The 20,859-nt window shown below is 38.9% G+C and overlaps 1 protein-coding gene across 4 annotated transcripts in view; it reads right to left on the bottom strand.

Annotated features, from left to right (window-relative positions):
- PTPN13 (protein tyrosine phosphatase, non-receptor type 13) overlaps positions 1-20,859 on the bottom strand; it is a 146,925-nt gene that overhangs the window by 13,586 nt on the left and 112,480 nt on the right. For all 4 annotated transcript variants that reach the window (XM_008058360.1, XM_008058361.1, XM_008058363.1 and 1 more), the window contains 13 exons: positions 19,685-19,899; positions 19,472-19,570; positions 17,462-17,826; positions 16,398-16,581; positions 15,568-15,726; positions 14,539-14,710; positions 14,228-14,438; positions 10,298-10,368; positions 7,483-7,544; positions 4,966-5,062; positions 4,376-4,510; positions 3,817-3,905; positions 1,281-1,336 (listed from right to left, as the gene is read on the bottom strand). In XM_008058360.1, the coding sequence (XP_008056551.1) occupies positions 1,281-1,336; positions 3,817-3,905; positions 4,376-4,510; positions 4,966-5,062; positions 7,483-7,544; positions 10,298-10,368; positions 14,228-14,438; positions 14,539-14,710; positions 15,568-15,726; positions 16,398-16,581; positions 17,462-17,826; positions 19,472-19,570; positions 19,685-19,899 (1,915 nt within the window). The remainder of the gene's footprint in view (positions 1-1,280; positions 1,337-3,816; positions 3,906-4,375; positions 4,511-4,965; positions 5,063-7,482; positions 7,545-10,297; positions 10,369-14,227; positions 14,439-14,538; positions 14,711-15,567; positions 15,727-16,397; positions 16,582-17,461; positions 17,827-19,471; positions 19,571-19,684; positions 19,900-20,859) is intronic.

Below are 20,859 nucleotides of genomic sequence, written 5' to 3'. Positions count from 1 at the left end.
TGGCCGCTCCCGGCCACCGTAGCCTTGACCTGCTGGGCTCCGGCGATCCTTCTGCCTCAGTCTTCCGAGTAGCTGGAATTACAGGGGTGCGCTGCCACGCCCGGCTAATTTTTTTTTTTTTTTTTTTTTTTTTTTATTGTAGAGATGAGGTCTCGCCTGCCCAGGCAGGTCTCGAACCCGCGGGCTCAGGCAACCCACTCACCTCAGCCTCCCAAAGGCGCGGGATTACAGGCTGAGTTTTCTTTTTTCTTTTTTTTGAGTTGAAGTCTCACTCCGTTGCCCAGGCTGGAATGTAGTGGCACGCTCATGGCCATCCCAGCATCGACCTGCTGGGCTCTGGTGATCCTTCCGCCTCAGCCTTTCGAGTAGCTGGAACTACAGGCATGTGTTACCACGCCTGGCTAATTTTTTGATTTATTGTAGAGATGAGGTCTCACCAAGTTGCCCAGGCTGTTTTTGAACCCATGGACTTGGGCAATCCCCTCACCTCGGCCTCCCAAAGTGCTGGGATTACAGGCTTGAGCCACTGCACCCGGCCGACTTCTATTTGCTTTCTACTCTTAAAAAAATCTTTAAAGGGCACCCATTTTTCTATAGTTAATAATCTAAAAGAGACTGCATTGGCATGGCTAAATTTGCGGGGTCCTCAATTCTTGAGGGATGGACTATCTGGCTGCTATCATCACTTACAAAAGTGTCTTGAATTTGGTGAAGCCTATGTTGACAAATAAAGTTTATATTTTATATTTTCTTTTAATTCTACTTTCCAAGAACTTTTTCAATTCCTCTGATGTATATAAAAACTTTTCCTGATATGTATTTTTGCAAAAAGATCTTATTTTATATTAGAAATTGTTCTAAGATCTTTTTTTTATGGGTTTTAAGGTTTCTTACCTTCTTTGCTTTTATGTCTTAGTGAAAATATAAAATTAAAAAGCATAGAAAAAGAGAGAAACTGAAAAAGAAACGACCTGTAATCCTAGCAGAAGAAAACAATTATACCATCATCGTTGGCACATTTCCATTTAGACTACTTGTTCATTCATTTGTCTCCCATTAAAGGGGTGACTGCTTCTGCGGAGCATGGTATAATAAATAAATTTTCACATGTCACTAGAACCTGCTTATCGCAAACATTTTAAAACATTCTCAATATTCAACCATAGCTGCTTAATTTACTCAACAATGTTCATTTTATTGGAAAACAAATGGAAATCTTCAGAGCATTTTAATTAAAAAACAGAAGCAATTACAGATACTTTGAAAAATTATTTTCTTACCTTTCGCTTTTGACTTTTTCTTCACTATATTCTTCACAGCCATTCACTTTGGCAGGCTACGATAAAGTAAAAATCAAGTTAGCTAATTGTAACCAAAAAAAAAATCAATCTCACGATGTTTTTTTCTTATGAGTTATTTTCTGTACTTGCTGTTATTGTTCATTCTCATACTACAAAGACACACAAGACATTCAATGAACACACCCCAAAAGGGACTGAGGCACCATCAGTGACCTAAGAATAGGTCTGCCAGTCCCACTTAGTCATCTTCACATTCTTCTTGACTTTTCATTTCTATTTGTTTTTAGAGATGGGGTCTCATTCTGCCACTCAAGTTGGAGTGTAAGGGCACAATGCTAGCTCACTGCAGCCTCGAACTCCTGGGCTTAAGCAATCCTCCCCACCTTAGTCTCATGAGGAGCTGGGACAACAGGCATGCACCAGCATGCCTGGCTAATTTTTTAACTTATTTTTTGTAGCGATGGGTTGCGTGCTATGTTTCCAGGCTGGCCTTAAGCTCCTGGCCTCAAGTGATCCTCCTGTCTTAGCTTCCCAAAGTGCTGGGATTACAGGTGTGAACCATCGTGCCCAGCCTTCATTTCATATATAAGAGATATTAATAGGAAAGAGGTAAGAATAATAAAAACTGAAAATCTGATTAAGATTATTTACATGTGCACATTTGCATATGCTTTTATATTATTTCACTTTTAAAAGCTAAAAATGGCTTTGAGACAATCTTATCAGCTTCAAATGTGTTAAATTATCTTGTCCCTTTATTACTAAAGATTAGCTTGAGTGTGATGTCTCAGAGATCCAAATACTGTAGCAGAAGCAGTTTGCTACAATTAGAAGATGCCAAGTTGTATTCTTAAATGTTTAGTGGATTGTACATTTCAGTCTTTTTTTTTGAGTTGGAGTCTCACTCTGTCGCCCAGACTGGAGTGCAGTGGTACGCTCCTGGCCACCGCAGCCTCGACCTGCTGGGCCCTGGCGATCTTTCCGCCTCAGCCTTCCAAGTAGCTGGAACTACAGCTGTGCACTACCATGCCCGGCTAATTTTTTTATTTTATTTTATTGTAGAGATGAGGTCTTGCCAAGTTGCCCAGGAGGGTCTCGAACCCGTGGGCTTAGGCAATCCACTCATCTCAGCCCTCCAAAGCACTGGGATTACAGGCTGAGCCACCAAGCCCGGCTACATTTCAGTCTTTATCAGGAAAAATTATCCTAACAAGTGGGAAATTTCTTTGTAGGCCCTGACTGACTGGTCCCTGCCCACCTCTATTATGACCCCATCTCACTAGGCTTTGAGCCCACAGGTCTCTTCTTTTAGTTTTTCAGAAAATTATGTATCTATACAAATGCTTTCATATGCATAATAGAGGGGTAGTAACCAAAGTTTTAACAGTAGCTACCTCAATGACAATGATAAATATGTCTAAAAAGGGATTTACATTTTTTTTTTGTTTTGAGTTGGAGTCTCACTCCGTCACCCAGGCTAGAGTGCAGTGGCACATGGTCACTCCAGCGTCGATCTGCTGGGCTCTGGAGATCCTTCTACCTCAGCCTTCCAAGTAGCCAGAACCACAGGTGTGCACTACCCTACCTGGCTAATTTTTTATTTATTGTAGAGATGAGATCTCAACAAGTTGCCTGGGCTGGGCTCAAACCCACGGGCTCAGACAATCCACTCATCTCAGCCTCCCAAGGTGCTGGGATTATAGGCTGAGCCATCAAGCCCAGCTGGGACTTGCATTTTTAAATGATTCTTTTCGAAACAGTTTTTAAAATGACGATGTAATTATAAGGTCGGAGGTACTGGAGGGCGGGGCGGGCCTTGTCTCAACAAGATGGCTCCTACCGGGACCAGGCCAGAACTAAGACTGTCCCAACCAATAATCGCTCTCCCCAATCCCCCTCACAGCTTTCTCAGCGTGCCCTTTATAAACCTGTCGCCCATCTTGCTGGGGGCGACTTCTCCGGCCCACAGCTATAAGGACCGGTGAACCTCGCCCGGGATTGCGCTAATAAATTTTTCTCGGCTCCTTTGTTGCCGTTTCGCCTGGTTTGGTTTCGTTTACCTTACAGTAATATTTTCATAATCAAAATTAATAAAAAAATATAAGTTTTCTGCTACAGTATAAATGAGAATCTATATTATATTAGCAAGCTTTCCTTTTTATAAAGAAAAAGCATATGATATGACATTTTAAAAATGGCAATTAAAATGTGTTATTTTCTTAGTTAAAAGAAACATTAGAACATACTTTTTTTGTTTGTTTGCAAGTTCTTTTTACTTATTTTATTTTTGAATTTTAAAGATGTGGGGTATAATTCAGGATTATGTATATAAGCGGTCTTGTATAGGTAAAGTTTGGGCCTCCCTTTGGGTCCCCACTTTGCCTGGTTTGAGAATATGTATCTGAGAACATACATTTTAAGAGGCACTTTTAACCTTATTATTAGTAAAAATACAATAAAGGTACCATCTAACAAGTTGTAGCATCTGGGCTGCTTAGTTGGGTCTGACTCTCACCTCAGTAGAGTCCTTGGGTAAAGGTGAACCATCGCAATCTGTATCTTCTGCTATCTCTTCTGGTAACTTCCCATTTGTCTTCAGTGTACCTGGAAGAGAAATATATAGGCCAAGAGGAATTAATAAATGATTAAGGCAGTGGAAAAGCTTTCACTAGCTTGCAAAAGAAGGCAGTGTATGGATCAATATGCATGAATAGCTCCAATATTCTAACTAGAAAAACGAGAAGAAAGAACATGTTACATGGCAGGATAACATTTCTGGATAGACTTACCTTCTAAACTTGCAATGCCTTCAGAAATGGCTGGGAGAATGTCTGGACGAACACTTTTCAAAGAACAAGCCATGACAGAGTTTGAGATTTTGCTAATAAGGTGGCTGACTCACAAATACAGAAAAGAAAAAACAGGAGATAACAAATCCGATTTTGTTTCTGAAATGTTCCCCACTAATGAGGAATAAGGGAAGCTGCTAATGTAGTATATATTTACTCAAAAAATGCTCGCTAGAGATGCCCTTGTGCTCTTGGTGTACCAGCCAATCCACCTGGTTCATCTACCTGGAGCACAGGTGTCTCCTGTTGCATTATTCTGGTTCCAAAGATTCTGGGCTTCCTCATCCACAACATCTAGCAGAGACTGGATCACTTCAGCTTCTTGAGGATCATCATAGATGTCATCTTGTATATCAGATTCTTGAAAAAAAGGAAGTTCCATGGGTTTTACTTTAAACATGTTGACATGAGAAAAGGATAAAGTGTCAAATACAGTGTGCTGGATCCTTTCAAATCTTAAGCATCTGCTTTAAAGTAGCCAAGATTGGAACAGCTGTTTACACTCATGTGACCCAATCATTTTGAGAGCTAGATTTACTTAGGCTTCTTTGACAAAAGGTTCACAAATGCAAAGAATAAACCAAAATCAATATTAGTGACATACCTTTTCAGGAGACATTCAGAATGTAGCACTTATTTTCTTAAATTAAATGAATCTCAAAGTATTAATTCATGAAAGGAACACAAATAAAGAAGTTAAAAGATTAAGAATATAATATAATAGATAGTCAGCAACCAAGAGAAGATATCTAGTATTTTTTCATTACCTGAATTATTTGGGCATTTAGAGTAATTAGATAACTGGTTTGGAAAACTATCTTTGGACAGAGTCAAGTGTGCTGATTCCTTCATCTGATAAGTAGAACATTTTCCTTCAGGATACAGAACTTCAATTATTTCTTCCGCATTAACCTAAAGCACAAAACCAAAGCAAATCATCAGGTTACTGTTTTATTAACTTCAGGATCAGGAAGGGACAGCACACTGCCCTCTCTTCTCCCTTAGTATAAGACCCGTGTTATAGGCCTCACCTTCCATCAGTGTTTCTAGGAAACACCAGACAATGAGATATGTGCACAGGGCATGGGCTTTCCATGATTAAATACATCTGGATACGCTAGATGTTTGGTGTAGTGGCTCATGCCTGTAATCTCAGCACTTTGGGAGAACGAGGTGAGAGGATTTCCTGAGCTTAGGGGTTTGAGACCAGCCTGGGCAATTTGGTGAGACCTCATCCCTAAAATAAATTAAAAAATTAGTCAGGCATGGTGGCACATGCCTGTGGCTGCAGCTACTTGGAAGGCTGAGGCAGAAGGATTGTCTGAGCACAGCAGGCTGAGGATGGGGTAGCCATGAGTATGCCACTACACCCTAGTCTGGGTGACAGAGTGAGACTCCAACTCAAAAAAAAAAAAAAAGAAACCAACTATGTAAAACAACGTCAAACCAATATTTTCATTCCAGGAATTCTCACAACTCTTATAAATATGAATTCTGAATTGCCAAAAGAGCTCTATTAAATGTATTTGACTATAGAATCCTCTTTTTTGAGACATATTATAAGACTTGTCCTTCATACAAATTTTAAAAGTTTAACAGGGCAACTAAAATTTAGAAGTTGAGGGAAATTAAAAAAAAATCAACTTTTCAAGTACTTATAAGTCTGTTACATGGATATAGACTCCAATTTAGTGACCTGATCATCTGTTAGGCATAAAGATGTTCAAATCTAGTTAAAGTCTTGTGTGAATTTAAGGAAAACAACAATGGATTCATAACTATAAATAAATACTGAGAAGAACGTAATATAATATCAAAAAGTTTCACTGGATTGTGAAATTCCATTCTCAATGAGAAATTCATAGTGTAGACATTAGCATTCAAGAACATGATATTGTTTGGGAGACTTTCTGGAAGATATTAACTCCAACAACAAAAAAAAATGCTAGCAACTATGGACATCAAAAGTCCTGGTTTCTAGAGTTTTACATTAATTTAATGGAAACTCTACCTCCTTTCTTTCAATAACATACTGGTATTTAGAAAGAAAATAAGGGTGGGTGTGGTCTCACACCTGTAATCACAGTTCTTTGGGAGGCCAAGGTGGGAGGACTGCTTGAGCCCAGGATTTTCTGACCAGCCTGGGCAGCAAAGCCAGACCTCGTCTCTACAAAAAATAAATAAACAAATAAAAGAAAATAAGCACTACACAGCATAAATAACACTAGAAATACATGAAAATTCAGTTGTTTCAGCTATGTGAAGTTGAAGCCTTTCTGAACAAACAGAATAGTGAGTGCTGCTGTAGCTTACTTCTAACACACACACATACCAAGACATTTCTGTTTGTGTGTCCCATTCATTTCTGCCTTAAAATTGTTCTGCTGCAATATCCTTTCAAAACTTGCTAAACCAAGTCACAGGGGTGAGATGACATAATGAGATGAAAGATGTAGCATTTTGGGCTTCTGGCCACTAAATTATTTTTCTCCTCCGACACTAAAGCCAGCTCATGTTGAGAAGATCAGGTTTCCAGATTGCCAGGAGAGCAATCGCTCAGCCTGTATTTGCCATGGAAAGCCATTTGAGTACTGAGGTTCAGAGTAGACTGCATGGGGTGTGTGTGGGATAAAACAATTCCACGAAATGAAGACCCAGCTGTGGTCATTTTAGAATTGTATAATACATGCCAGAAAACAAAAATCATAAAAAGGAATTTTACCAAACAAATGCACAAACCAGTAAACTTAAAGGGAGCATGAAGTGGGATTAAAATATGCATTAAATTAGTTCTGTTAAATCATTGCCAGAATTCTCTACACTCATCTTAAATGACTGAAGTTCTCTCGTTTTATTCTGGGGAAAGCATCTTCTAAGTCTTTCAAAAGCAAGGCAACTTATTTCTTTTGCCACTTCTGTTTTTCCTCACCAGCATCATAGATTTGATACTTGAGGGTTACTGCTGGCCAGTAATAACCCAAAGGAGCAATTCCACTCATAATTACATTCTTCTTCTCCTCCCATGGTCTAAGACACAACTAAAAGAATTGTGCACACGAATCAAAACATCCCTGCACTAGTTATCTATGTAAGTGGCTAGCTTAGTTAAGAGTTGAGTGTGTGCCAAATGACACAAGTTACTTATGTGAGGGCTCCATGTTGTGTGATTACTTAGCAAGGCCTATTAGTTCACTACAATATATCCTTACTATTAACACAAGTATCTAAAAAAGACAAATAACTAAATGTGAAGCCAGTTTGGTTCAAAACACAAACAAGTTGGTTACTGAGATAAGGAGGTATGAAATGCAAGATGGCGGGCTTTTTCTTACCTTGGAAAATGAATGGTTAGGTGTGAGGGCAGGCCGGCTGCTGGGCTCCTCGCTATGATGACCTGGAAAGTCCACACAGGAAGTCAGGGTATCAGCCAGTGGAACCACAAGAGAGATACCAAAATAATTAAAGAAAACACACATTGCCGAGGATGTTGTTATTTTTATTAGAGGTCATATCTCAAAGTGATTCAAAACCAAGTAAAGGAATCAATTAGAGAAAGGTTTATCCTAAGGAAAAGGCCAAATTCTTAAGAGAAAATAGTTCACATAAAAGTTCAATTTGGGCTGAATGGTTCAAGTGTGAGATGCTGAATATAAATTTTTTTTTTTGAGTCAAAGTGTCATTCTGTCACCCAGGTTGGAGTGCAGTGGCATGCTCACTGCCACTGTAGCCTCAACCTGCTGGGCCCGGGCGATTTTTCCACCTCAGCCTTCCAAGCAGCTGAAACTACAGGCAAGTATCACCACACCAGCTAATTTTTTGATTTATTGTAAAGACCATATCTCATTAAGTTGCCCAGGCTAATCTCGAACTCCTGCGCTCAGGCAATACTCTCACCTCCTCCTCCCAAAGTGCTGGGATTACAGGCATGAGCCACCACACCCGGATAAAGAAAATTATCCCAACTGAATCAGAGGTATCAAAGGTACTGAACTATATTGATGTTGCTTTTCAAGGGAAGATAGTAAGCCTTTTATCTCATTTCATAAAGACTATCAATTTAACATAGGAAAATCAAGTGCTAATTTTAACTCTTAGCTATCAGTACAAAAAAACTTAACATATCATTGGCAGTAGTGGGATTCTGCTGGGGGCACACCTCATCAACAAGGGTACTTGCATAATGAACATTTGTATACTTAACCCTGAATTGTACCCCACATCTTTAAAATAAAAAATTTTAAAAAAATTCAACACATGAAAATGAGTAGATTATGTTTATCCTACAGTTTAAAAAAGTCATATAATTAAACATAATTTGATCCATTAAATTATATTTTTGGCTGGGCTTGGTGGTTCAGCCTGTAATCCCAGCACTTTGGGAGGCTGAGGCGAGTGGATTGCCTGAGCCCATGGGTTCAAGATCTACCCGGGCAACTTGGCAAGACCTCGTCTCTATAATAAATCAAAAACTTGCTGGGCGTGGTAGCATGCACCTGTAGTTCCGGCTACTTGGAAGGCTGAGGTGGAAGGATTGCCGGAGCCCAGCAGGTCCAGGCTGCGGAGGCCAGGAGCATGCCACTGCACTCCAGTCTGGGCGACACAGTGAGACTCCAACTCAAAAACAAAAACAAAAACAAAAATAAATGATATTTTTGGCTGGGCACACTGGCTCACATTTTGTAAAGTGCAAAATTCTAAGCACTTTGGGAGGCCAAGGCAGGAGGACTGCTTGAGCCCAGGAGTTCAAAACCAACATGGACAACATAGCAAAACCTCATCTCTACAAAAATTGAAAATATTAGCCAGGTGTAGTGGTGTGCACATGAAGTTCCAGTTACTTAGGAGACTGAAGATTGAGCCCAGAAAGTCCGGACTATGGTGATATCTGATTGTGCTACTGCACTCCAGCCTGGGTGGCAGAGTGAGACTCTGACTCAAAAAAAAATTAAGTAAATAAATAGATAACATTTTAAAAAGATTTAGAAAGATAAGGTAGAATTTGGAAAAGTTTAAAAGAAAACAAAGAAACAAACACAGGAAAGTGCATCCAGGAACCTCTATTTGAGAATGACCTAAAAATATTTCTGCTTAGAAAGATGAAGGTTGATATAAATTTTTTATGAATAAATCTCTAGAATTTTGTGGATGATGTTACAAAGAGTATGAGAATTTTTTAAATGTTATTTTCAAGAGATATAATACATTATTAAATGTACAGGAAAACTAATAAAAAGTATACCAATAATAAACTACTAGTTTAAAAAGTCATATTAGAATAGTATGAAATGTAATAGTTTATTATTTCTAATCTCTCCCTCCTGTTCCCCTAACCCCTTCATTCCCCCTTATGTCTCCAGGCAAACACTGATCTGCTTTCTGTCACTATAATTTGCATTGTTCATAATTGTGTACAAATGGAATCATACAGTATAAACTCTTTCTCTTTTGGTTTGACTTATTTCACTCAGCAGATTTGCTTTGAGATTATTTTAATTATCTTGTTGCTTGTGTCAACAGTCCATTCCTTTTTTATTGCCGAGTAGTTTTTCACTGTTTGTATATAGTACAACTGTTTTATCCAATTAACAGTTTTTTTTGGGTCAGAGTCTCACTCTGTTGTCAATGCTAGAGTGCAGTGACACACTGTTCACAGCCATCACAGCCTCGACCTGCTGGGTTCAGGCGATCCCTCCGCCTCAGCCTTCCACATAGCTGGAACTACAGGCACGCGTCACCATGCCTGGCTAATTTTTTGACTTATTGTAGAGACGAGGTCTCACCAAGTTGCCCAGGCTGGTCTCAAACCCACGGGCTCAGGCAATCCACTTGCTTTGGCCTCCCCAAGTGCTGGGATTACATACAGGCTGAGCCACCAAGCCTGGCCCATTCAACAGTTTTTTGTATTTGAGTTGTTTTAAATTTTGGCTATTACAAGAATAACAGCTAGAAACATTTCCAGCCAAGTTTTTAGAAAAAGTTTGCTTTCCTCTTGAGTAAACAACTAGGAGTGTAATGGCTAGATTAAATTGTAGATATATGTTTAAATTTTAAAGAAATTGTCAAGCTGTTTTCCAGAATGGTTGTACCATTTTACATTCCCACCATTGTAAGAGAGTGCTTACATACATAAAATGAACATATGCTTACCATTGGCTTTGGTTGACTTTGGAGTTGAAAGAGCAGACCTCTTTGAACTGGGGACTACTGGATGACCATCTCTGTGTTGAAAAAAAGAAAAGACAATTGTAAATTATTTAAGATATTTATTTAAATATCCTTTGAACCATCTGTTAATTAGCCTCAGAAGCTTTAGTTTGGTTGGGCTTCTAGGCGTCCAGGCACTCCCTGAAGTTGTAGACAGAATTTGGGAGTCTTCAACTATGTATTTTCTTGAGGCAGATACTCTCTTTTTTTTTTTTGGAAGCAAAACAGATTTATTATGAGAAAAGGAAAGTCAGAAGTTCCTAAATAATCATATCTGTGTTTAACAGTCTTGCTAATTTACAGTCTCCTGGACCATGGCTTCCTAATGAAAATGTTTTATGTAGACAGATAAAGTTTTCAGTGATCCATGGCAAATGAGAAAAATTAGATCAGTACAATGTCTATGATTGCATACATTTATAGATGTCCTTGTTTTTGAGAAACGTCTTTTTTAAACTTTTAAAATATATTTTTAAGAATAGTTTTTGATGAACAAAAAAAGTTGCAAATGTAGTATAGAGGCAGATATTCTTGATTCAAAAAAGATTACGAATTACTTCTTTCTTTGGGCTTCTAGTTAGCACATTACCCAATTTCCCCTCTCATTTAAGACACTGCCAATATTCATGATCTAATAACTAAGTTTACTGTCACTCAGTTGATAGTTCAAAGATTACTTAGAGGTCATATATCACTAAGTTTTACAGTTAAAGCCCTTAAATGTGCTTTTCTTTTAAATTATTTAAAATGAAAATCTAAGCCGGGCTCGGTGGCTCAGCCTGTAATCCTGCGCCTTTGGGAGGCTGAGGTGAGTGGATTGCCTGAGCCCGCGGGTTTGAGACCCGCCTGGGCAGGCGAGACCTCATCTCTACAATAAATCAAAAAATTAGCCAGGCGTGGTAGCGCTCGCCTGTAGTTCCAGCTACTTGGACGGCTGAGGCGGAAGGATTGCCGGAGCTCAGCAGGTCGAGGCTGCGGTGGCCGGGAGCGGCCACTGCATTCCAGTCTGGGTGACACAGTGAGACTCCGACTCAAAAAAAAAAAAAAAAATCTACATAAAATGAAAATCTATTTAAAAAATTTATATTTAAAGGATTATAAGATGAATAATACCACAGAAAGTAAGAAACAGTCAAGAAGACAGCAGGTTGGACAAAGATGATTAGGATGCAATCTTTCTGTTGCTTATACTTAAAAGAAAGTTGCCTAAGTGTTGGGAGAGACAATACACCACAGGCCCTAAGCATTGCTTTGTGTTCTTGCTTGGTAGCCCCAAAGTGCAAGGCCCTGTCCTTTTTATTCTGGGTCCTTTCTCAAGGTTGTGTTTGCAGTGAGCAACCTTCAGGGATATGGTGTCTTCTCTCCCCAAACAAAAAACAGGGTTTCTTACAGATTGCTACAAAAAGGTGGGTTCCCTAGGTTCTTCTTACAACATTCCTCTCCGATAGTACAACCCGCTGCATCTGTAGGAATCCACCAGGTTCAGATAGTCATCTTTATGGGACTTGGGGGACATGAGGAACTGACACCAACCTGTTAGGTGTTAGTCATAGTCTTTTATCCCTGATCTGAGAGTTACATCTTCTGCCAGCACCCATGTAACAATAACAGACTAGCTTATTAGCTTGTAAGTAGGATAACATCTCAGATCCTTTACGGTTCTTGATATACAGAAAATCACCACAAGTATACAGCCCTCCACTATTGCTATCCTACAGGCTTCAACAAAAGAGGGCAGATACAGCAATGAAGAGAGATCTGGAACAAGAGCAAAAGGGAAAGTAATTGCGACTACCACCACTGTATCTTTAGTGACTACAGTGAAGACAAAAGTAGAAAGAAAAAAACAAAGTGACTTCAGGGCTGAGGTGAAGAATGTACTGCTAATTTTAAGGTAAAACATTAAGCTTGCCTTAAGGTCAGCAGAAATGTGAATTTTTGCAAAAATATTTTCCAAGGAGGTTTTCCTCCCCCCACTAATTAACATTCAACTAGATCTATTAAAATGTTTTGACAATCCAATTTTTAGACACATTTGAAAGAATCAGGTCAGGGATTATGTTCAAGGAAAAAAGTACTCAGTCTAACCTAAAGGTTCAGAAGGACCAAATACGTTTATCATCAGTGATTTCATTAACAAGTTCCTGTATTCTGAAAGAAATAATTCACAAACAAAAACATGAATATTCCCTTGATAGAATTTAAAGGCATAATTTGAAAGCCTGGATTCCTATAAATTGTGGTGGGCAGAACAATGTTTATGTTTATGTCAATGTTTATGTTTATGTCTAATGATTACTTACATTCTGATCCTCAGAACCTGTGAAGATGGTCCTTTATGTGGTAAAAGAGACTTTGGCAGATGGAATTGAGGTAAGGATTTTGGTATTGGGAGGTTATCTCAGATTACATGGGTGGGACCATCATAATCACAGGGGTCCTAGTGAATGACAGAGGGAGGCAGAGAAGTCAGAGTTAGAGAAAGAGGAGCAGAAGCACAGGGAGCTGCAGTGGCTGCTCTGGAGTCAGAAATGGCCATGGCTGAGGCATTAGGCAGGGAAGGTGGCCATGGTCGAGGCATGAGGCAGGCTCCAGAAGGCAGAAAGGAGAGGAGAGCTTCCCCCCACCCCAGCCTCCTGAAGGCAGCTAGGCTGACCCACAGTGAGTCTCGTTTTGTACTTCTGATCTCCAGAACTGTTCAGATTATAAACTTGTGCTGTTTTAAGCCACAAAACGTGTGGTAATTTTTGACAGCAGCACTAGGAAACTGATGCATATTTCCTCAACTTATTTCCATTATAAGTGAAAGAAAAGCTGCTGTTAGCATTTGTTATCATGTGAAATCGTTATGAGGCAGAATGGACGTGGTAGTTCTGTACCTCATGGGTAGCCGACATGAGGCTCCAGGAGGACTGATTCCCATCCCAGCTCTGGGAATGGCCATGACTGGCTGAAGTCAATTGATACAGATGGTCCCGACTTGGGATGGTTTGACTTTATGATGGTGCAAAAGCAACAGGAATTTAGTAGAAACTGTACTGAGTACCCATACAACCGTCCTATTTTTTACTTTCAGTATTCAATAAATTGCATAAGATATGCAACACTTTATTATAAATTAAACTCTGTATTATATGATTTTGCCCAACCGTAGGGTAATGTAAATGTTCTGGGCACATTTAAGGTAGGCCAGGCTGATAAGCCATAGTGTTTGGTTGGCAAGGCGTCTTAAAGGCAGTTTTGACTTAAGATATTATCAACTTCCCATGGTTTTATCCGAATGGAACCCCACTGTAAGTTGAAGTGCACCTGTATATTCCTATCTCTTTGCCTTAACTCAGGGAATGACCTTAATTTAGGTTGAGACAACTGGCACATAGTACCTGCTTTACAGTTGTGGCTGGCGAGATTTCTGTTTGAAGATTGCTCTGGGTGGTGTGGTATGCAGGTGTGAGGTATGAAACTGATGCAGTCATTTGACTATCATAAAGGAAACTGACACAGAGGGGAGGCAATGACTAAAAACAGCAAAGAAATGGAGGTAGAGCCCTGATCAAATTTCACTTGATGACCACTGTGTCTTTGAACTTTTTAAAGCCCAGTTAAACCAACAGCTTCCCTTTCTTGTTTAAATGAAATCGAGTTGTATTTTCTGTTACTTGACAGTAACTGATAAACGTAACAGTAAACAGGTAAACAAACAACCAGTTTTCTCAGTATTTCCTATCAGGAAGTCTGTTCTAATTCTACGAAGTCCTGCCAATTTAGTCCATGAATGACTAATTTAGTGTTATCTTTTAAGAGTACCTAAGTATAATCAACAACCTGAAATGCACACATACAAAACTAAACTCACAAATACTTGCAGAGTACCTTGTTGCTTTCAATACCACGGAAGGAAGAGACATGTCTAAAGTTCTGTTAGCTTCTTCCAAGGTCATTCCTTGTGTGCTGACTCCGTTCACATAATGGATGACATCTAATAGCTGGAGAGTACCCTCAATGGCTGCAACTGACTTTGGATTAATATCGCTAATATATACCACTTGATAAAGAGTGTCATGACCTCCAGATAAGGAAAAACCTTGAACGAATAGAAAACATTTGTTTTGTCAGTCATAAGAGTACTTTAGTCTTAATCTAGCCAAGAAAAACATACTATACAAAGCTTGAATTCTCATTACCCAATTCCTCTTTGTTGCATGTTAACGTAATGTCAGGTAGCAAATGAGGCAATACTGGCATCCTGGGTAATTCAAGAACTCGTCCAATAACTAATCTGACTGTCTTGGGTGCAGCTCGGAGCAGGTTGACTGCATCTGTGTGAGTCATGTTTGTAACATCAGTATCATTAACCTTTAAGAATAAGAAAGGGGCAAGTTATGCTCATAATTGTTAGAATACAAAAATTAAATTGCCAAGAAAATATAATAATCTCCTTAATCTATAATCTGTATCAACCAGCAAGAGAGTCACATTAGTGATTTCTACTTTATTGGTAAACCCCTTTATTGGGAAATCACAGGCACAATGGTCAAGCCATTATAATAAGATAATGTAAAATCCCTAACAAACGTGTCATTACTTTCTAATCTAGAAAATTCGTCCTCTTAGTAGTTTAAGAAACTTTTCATCCCTGAGAACTAAGATAGCTTGTTTCATGCCTTACCTGAGATTAAAGAGACTTTCAAATTAAAAAGAAAATATCAAGCATTTTCAAACTGTTAACTACAAGAAGGCCTTTACTTTTAAGTAGTGTAAAAGGAAAACATAAGGTAAACAGAGAAACACTGTGTTCCAGCAATCCAGTCTTCCCCTTCCTTTCTCAGGCCTGGTTTCTCTTTGGCCATATTGCTACATCTGTACAAGCCTCCACTTTTGTTTTTTTAATTTTTTAAATTTTTTAAATTTTTTGAGTTGGAGTCTCACTCTGTCGCTCAGACTGGAGTGCAGTGGCTGCTCCCGGTCACCGCAGCCTCAACCTGCTGGGCTCCGGTGATCCTTCCGCCTCAGCCTTCCAAGTAGCCAGAATTACAGGCGTGCACTACCACGCCCGGCTGATTTTTTGATTTATTGTAAAGATGAGGTCTCGCTGCCCAGGCGGGTCTCGAACCTGCAGGCTCAGGCAATCCACTCACCTCAGCCTCCCAAAGGCGCGGGATTACAGGCTGAGCCACCGAGCCCGGCTGAGCCTCCACTTTTAAACGTCTCACCTTTATGAGTCGGTCCCCAGGCTTGAGCCGTCCATCACTTTTGGCTGGATCCTGTATGACGTCATGAACATAACAACCAATGCTCTGATTGCCTTTGGTTACTGTAAATCCCAGGCTTCCCTTTTCTGATTTAATTAGGGTAATGAGAAGTTCTATTTCCTAAGGAAGAAAATGGTGATTCCTTTAGGTTGTCTACTCTGCTTTATAGACAAACAGAAAGATGATTTGATTTCCCTTGATCAATAGAGGAGAAAACTAAATTTAAAAGGTTACTTAACTTGTCTAAGTGAAAAAGTCAGGTCTGTCCAACTCTATACAGGATGTCCCCCCACTGCATCCCATCTAAAAGTTGGATTTAAATACATTATGTGTTTGTCTAGAGACAGCAGAGACAGAGCTGACTCAGGCTTCCACTCATGTATTTTCAGGATAAACAAGGACATAATAGTGGTTATACTTAGATGATCAGAGAGTATTTTTGGGAGAGAAGGTTCAGAAAAATTTTACATATATTTCTGAACACCAAGAGTTACACAAAAAAGCTTTTTTTGGGGTAAAAATATGAAGTCTTTTGGTGATTATATATCATAATCTCATTTATTTAGTTGTACAAACTTTTTAAGGTTTTAATTGAGACATAGAGGCTGCTTACATGGGTGACAGATTTCTAAGGAAAATTATTTTAAAGATTATTTTCACTTATTTATTAGACACAGATATGAAGCTATGCTAAAAGGTAGCCTTTTCCCTAAAAGGCTCCAGCTTCCTTGTGTCTCCAGCTTCCTTGAGAAAATACGGATTTTTTTTTTAATACAGAAGAAACAACTCACTAGCTCCAAGTCTTCAAGGTGGTTTTCCAAGTCAGTTTTCAAAGATGTCAAGTTTTCTTGTTTAGTTGGTTCAGAAGTGAGATGTACATGATATTTATCCAGGGAATTAGAGGAAGCAGGTTCTGACTGGGGTTGGTAATTTTGACCAGGAGTCACATCCAGTGGTACAGGGGAAGGAAGATTACTACAGAGACAATGAAGACTGTTTTCAAATACATTTCAATGTCAATATAGTACGTTTGTGCCACACACAGAAAATGCTTAACAAACATTCATGTCTGTGCTTGAGACCCTAGCAACTTTTTGGTTGACTCTGGACTATGAATTTATTCCATATCTGTCATATGCTAACATTACCTGTAATTTGTTCTGTCTAGGTTCTATTTTAAAGAAGCTCTTCAAGCTGCATAAAGTCAGTAAGATAGGTTAAATAAATAACCTTTTGATTCCTAGTTGTTAATTCAAGCTTGAAGCTAATGTTATCAGAAGCCTAATGTGTATTTCAGCATAATAAGAAGGAGAAGAAAATCATAAAAGTCTCACTCCTGTGGTTATTTCAGATAGAACAGAAAGAAAAAAATACTTGAACAAATATGGACATAATCAGACAGTAAGATGTATGAATAGCCACTGGAGATACTGAAGCAGTCTTTTTCTATGCTTCTATGCCTTTGATCACTCCTCCTTTCCCTATTTTCTGTCTTTCCTTTTGCAAACTCTCCACCCCTACTGCCCCGCTTCCCCTTGTATGTTAGCTTCCCACTGCATGAATACTCTCTTCTTTTTTGGGGAAGTGGTATGCTTGATGATGAAATACAAACAACTTCTCAATTACTAGTAAATATGCTCAAGAGGGAAGCAAGGCTCAGGCTGACTGGCTAGAGAGCTTATTGGCTTGTCAACTACAGCCATCAGGCACAAGAGCTAGACACCCACCAGTCATCACCTGCCTAAGTGTTGTGAAGTTCACAGACAGACACATTTCATTCTCAGAGAAAATGATGTTGCTGCTGTTTCCAACCACACCCAGGTGCTTTGAGTGCTTCACAGAATAGTGATAATACCTGTCTTCGAATTCTGGCTTGTTGGGCATTTTCTGAGGATAATAAAACATGGTGCAAATGGCATCTTCTTGATGCTTAGGTGCTTCATGTTGACTCTGTGCCTGTGACACCATGTTGCCTAGTGTCTGATGTAGACCTGAACTCCAGGTTACGTTTGGTATCTTTGCTGGAGCTTTCACTAAGTCATCTTCTCCACTCCCACTGCTGTCACTGTAACTGTCTCTTCTGGATGGGGACTTGCATTGCTTCTTGCTTTTGTCAGACACTTCATTTTCATCTGAGCTGGTACCTTGCTCCACACAGGAGGGCTGAGAAGAGTCTTTACTAATGTTTGGAAGCACTTGTGCTGGGGAGTGAAGTGGGGTCTGTAACGGACACATTTAAAGAGATCAGAATGTGATGACTCATGCTAATTGGAAGTATTTCATTGAAAATGAACTGTTGAACGACAGTACTTTCTACTAAAATATTCTGTTAATTTTCTGATAGTAAAAGTAATTTATGCTCATAAGAGAAAATGACCATATATACAAACAGTTAATACTGTACAATTTATACTTTAAATTAGTATTAGAGTAATATTATACATTGTACTTTGTCTCCTACTTTCATAATTTAGGTTTATATCATCAGTATTTTCTGAAGTCCTTAGATATGCTTTAAAACAATTTTAATATCCGTGTAATGATTCTATGGATTTCTATCCCTTTAATTTAATTCAGTCTTCTCCTTTTATTGAATATAGAGTTGTTTCTAGTTTTTCATTATTAATAGAAATCTAGGAGAATTTCTTTGTACATTTTCATTTGAGTTTCTATTTCCTTGTAATTCTTGTAATTTTCTACACTGTCAGAGCACAGAGCTTTTTAAATAGCCTTGCTAAATAGTTCCAAATTGTTTTCTAGAAACTGATATCAACTGATATACTCATTAAGAGAGTTCCTTTCAGTTCTTCCTATCTGGTGCCTTAAATCAAAGTAGTCTTTTCTTTTTTTTTGAGCCGGAGTCTCATTCGGCTGCCCAGGTTGGAGTGCAGTGGCACGCTCACGGCCACTGCAGCCTCAACCTGTTGGGCTCGGGTGATCTTCTGCTTCAGCCTTCCAAGTAGCTGGAACTACAGGTATGTGCCACCATGCCCAGTTAATTTTCTTGATTTATTGTGGTGATGAGGTCTTGCCATGTTGCCCAGGCTGGTCTCGAACCCGTGGGCTCAGGCAATTCTTTCGTCTCCACTTCCCAAAGTGCTGGGATTACAGGCATGAGCTACCACACCCAGCTAAGGCAGTTTTTAAAAATGTGATTTATAATGAATTTTACAGAAATGTTACTTTCTACTAATGTCCTGCTAGTACCTCCACTTCCTCCAGTATAAGGATTAAAACTTCTGGCCCAGATGATCCTGCCTTTTATCATCAGGAGTTGCCATTCACTGGTGGTGGGAGAGTATTTTAAGTAGAAAGGCCCAAGGCAATCTGTCTTTAATTATCCTAGTATTCATCTATGTTTGTAATTTGTAAGTTGTAAACAAAATACATTTTGGACCTTTAGCTACTCCTTGACATAAGAAAGGGAAATGGGTAAATATATTACTTTTTCTATGGCTTCTAGTGTTTAAAAAAAGGCTAAAAATTAACTAACTCTCATTTTCACCCAAATGAGCTAGCTCAAAATGAGAATTATTTTTTCTTGTTTGGTTCAAGAAGGAAATGAACAAAAGGTTTTTAAGCTATACTTTATATCTTTTTCTATTTCTATTTATGCTTATAAAACAACTTCCTAAAATCCTAGGATTCTACAACCGGAAAGAAGAGAAAGTGAATTGAAGTACCATATGTTACAAATATGGAATGCACTCAAAGAGGTTAAGTGACACACAAAGACAACACTCCTAGCTAAGAACGTTACTAGGTACAAAACCTGGGAGATCAATCCATGGTGAAACCATGTCAGCTGAATTAGTTACTACCTTAAAATTCTACAAAAATATAAATCACTTTCCATAGGTCTCACCGAAAGAGCAGTGTCAATTTCCGGCAGCACACCAGGTGGAGGTCTACAGAGAAGCAAGGACACCTCTGGAGCAGTTCCCCTGAGAGCGGATATGACTTCCTGGGGGTGTCATGAATGACAAATGAAGGCCCAGTTATAGGAGCATTACGAAACCATCAAAAGGTCAATCTTCTCATCAGTAAAGGAGCTGTATCCCATGGGCCAGGGGCTCACCTGCTGAGACAGCCCTTTCAAAGACGCTCCATTCACTTTCAGTATAACATCTCCCACACCAATTTTTCCACTTTCTGCTGCAGGCTGTCCGGGAAAGAGCTTTTTAACCCTTACTATGCTGGCATTCATTTGCTCAGGTATAAGATTATCTTCTCGAGAAAAGCTGAATCCTAGGCCTGAGCTATTTTTAAGCAATTTTACCTCAAATGTATTTTCTGGAGAAAAAAGATATAAAATTTTTTAGATATTAACATGCTGTATTTACATATGAACATAAAACATATATACTTTAGGACACATTTTTAAAGCCCATTTTCCCACAGTATTTATAGTTTCATATGCACTTATTGTACCCTTATACTACACCCAAATCCTATTTTACAGTCTACCTCTATCATTAAGAAACCTTAATTCAATCAACTAACTGCATAAGCTAAGCCATTTGAGCAGAAAGGAGAGTTCTGAAAGCACCATGCTGGAAATGGAATTATGCTTCAATCTTTATGTGTTTTAAAAGAAAGTATGGGCTGGGCACAGTGGCTCATGCCTGTAATCTCAGTACTTTGGGAGGCTGAGGCAGAAGGATTGCCTGAGCCTAGGAGTTTGAGACTAGCCTAGGCAACATGGTAAGACCTTGTCTCTACAAAACAAACTCCACCCCCCAAAAACCAAATAATTAGTTGGGTTTCGTGGTGTATGTCTGTAGTCCCAGCTACTCAGGAGGCTGAGGCAGAAGGATTGCCTGAGCCTAAGAAGTTGAGGCTGTGGTGAGCCATGATTGTGCCACTAGTCTGGGTTTCAGAGTGAGACTCTGACTCAAAAAAAAATACAAAAAAAAAAAAAAACCAAACAAAAAAAAGAAAAGATAAGGAAAAAAAATGGGAGAGATGATAAGAAGAGCAAACAAATGTTACAGGAGGGTATGTGAAAATAAGTTGACACTGTAATATTTTGGCGAGGCATAATTTAATCAGATAAATTGCAATGTTTTTCCAATACTGTTCTCATCAGCAAAATAAAACAATAACCAGAAAAGAATTAAAAACATACTTAAAGAAAGAATGAAAGAAATAAAAAATAAAAGCAGTGTGATATAGTGGGTATTTTCATATTGAGGAAAAATAAGTCTGAGATGTTTTTTCTTCTTATTTTTGGGACTGATTCAGAGTTGCTAA

This window comes from Carlito syrichta, unplaced genomic scaffold, assembly GCF_000164805.1.
Source record: "Carlito syrichta isolate Samal-C Ts95f unplaced genomic scaffold, Tarsius_syrichta-2.0.1 Scaffold303314, whole genome shotgun sequence".
Lineage (NCBI taxonomy): Eukaryota > Metazoa > Chordata > Mammalia > Primates > Tarsiidae > Carlito > Carlito syrichta.
The sequence above is the reverse complement of the archived record's forward strand: the minus strand, read 5'-3'. Positions and strand labels throughout refer to the sequence as shown.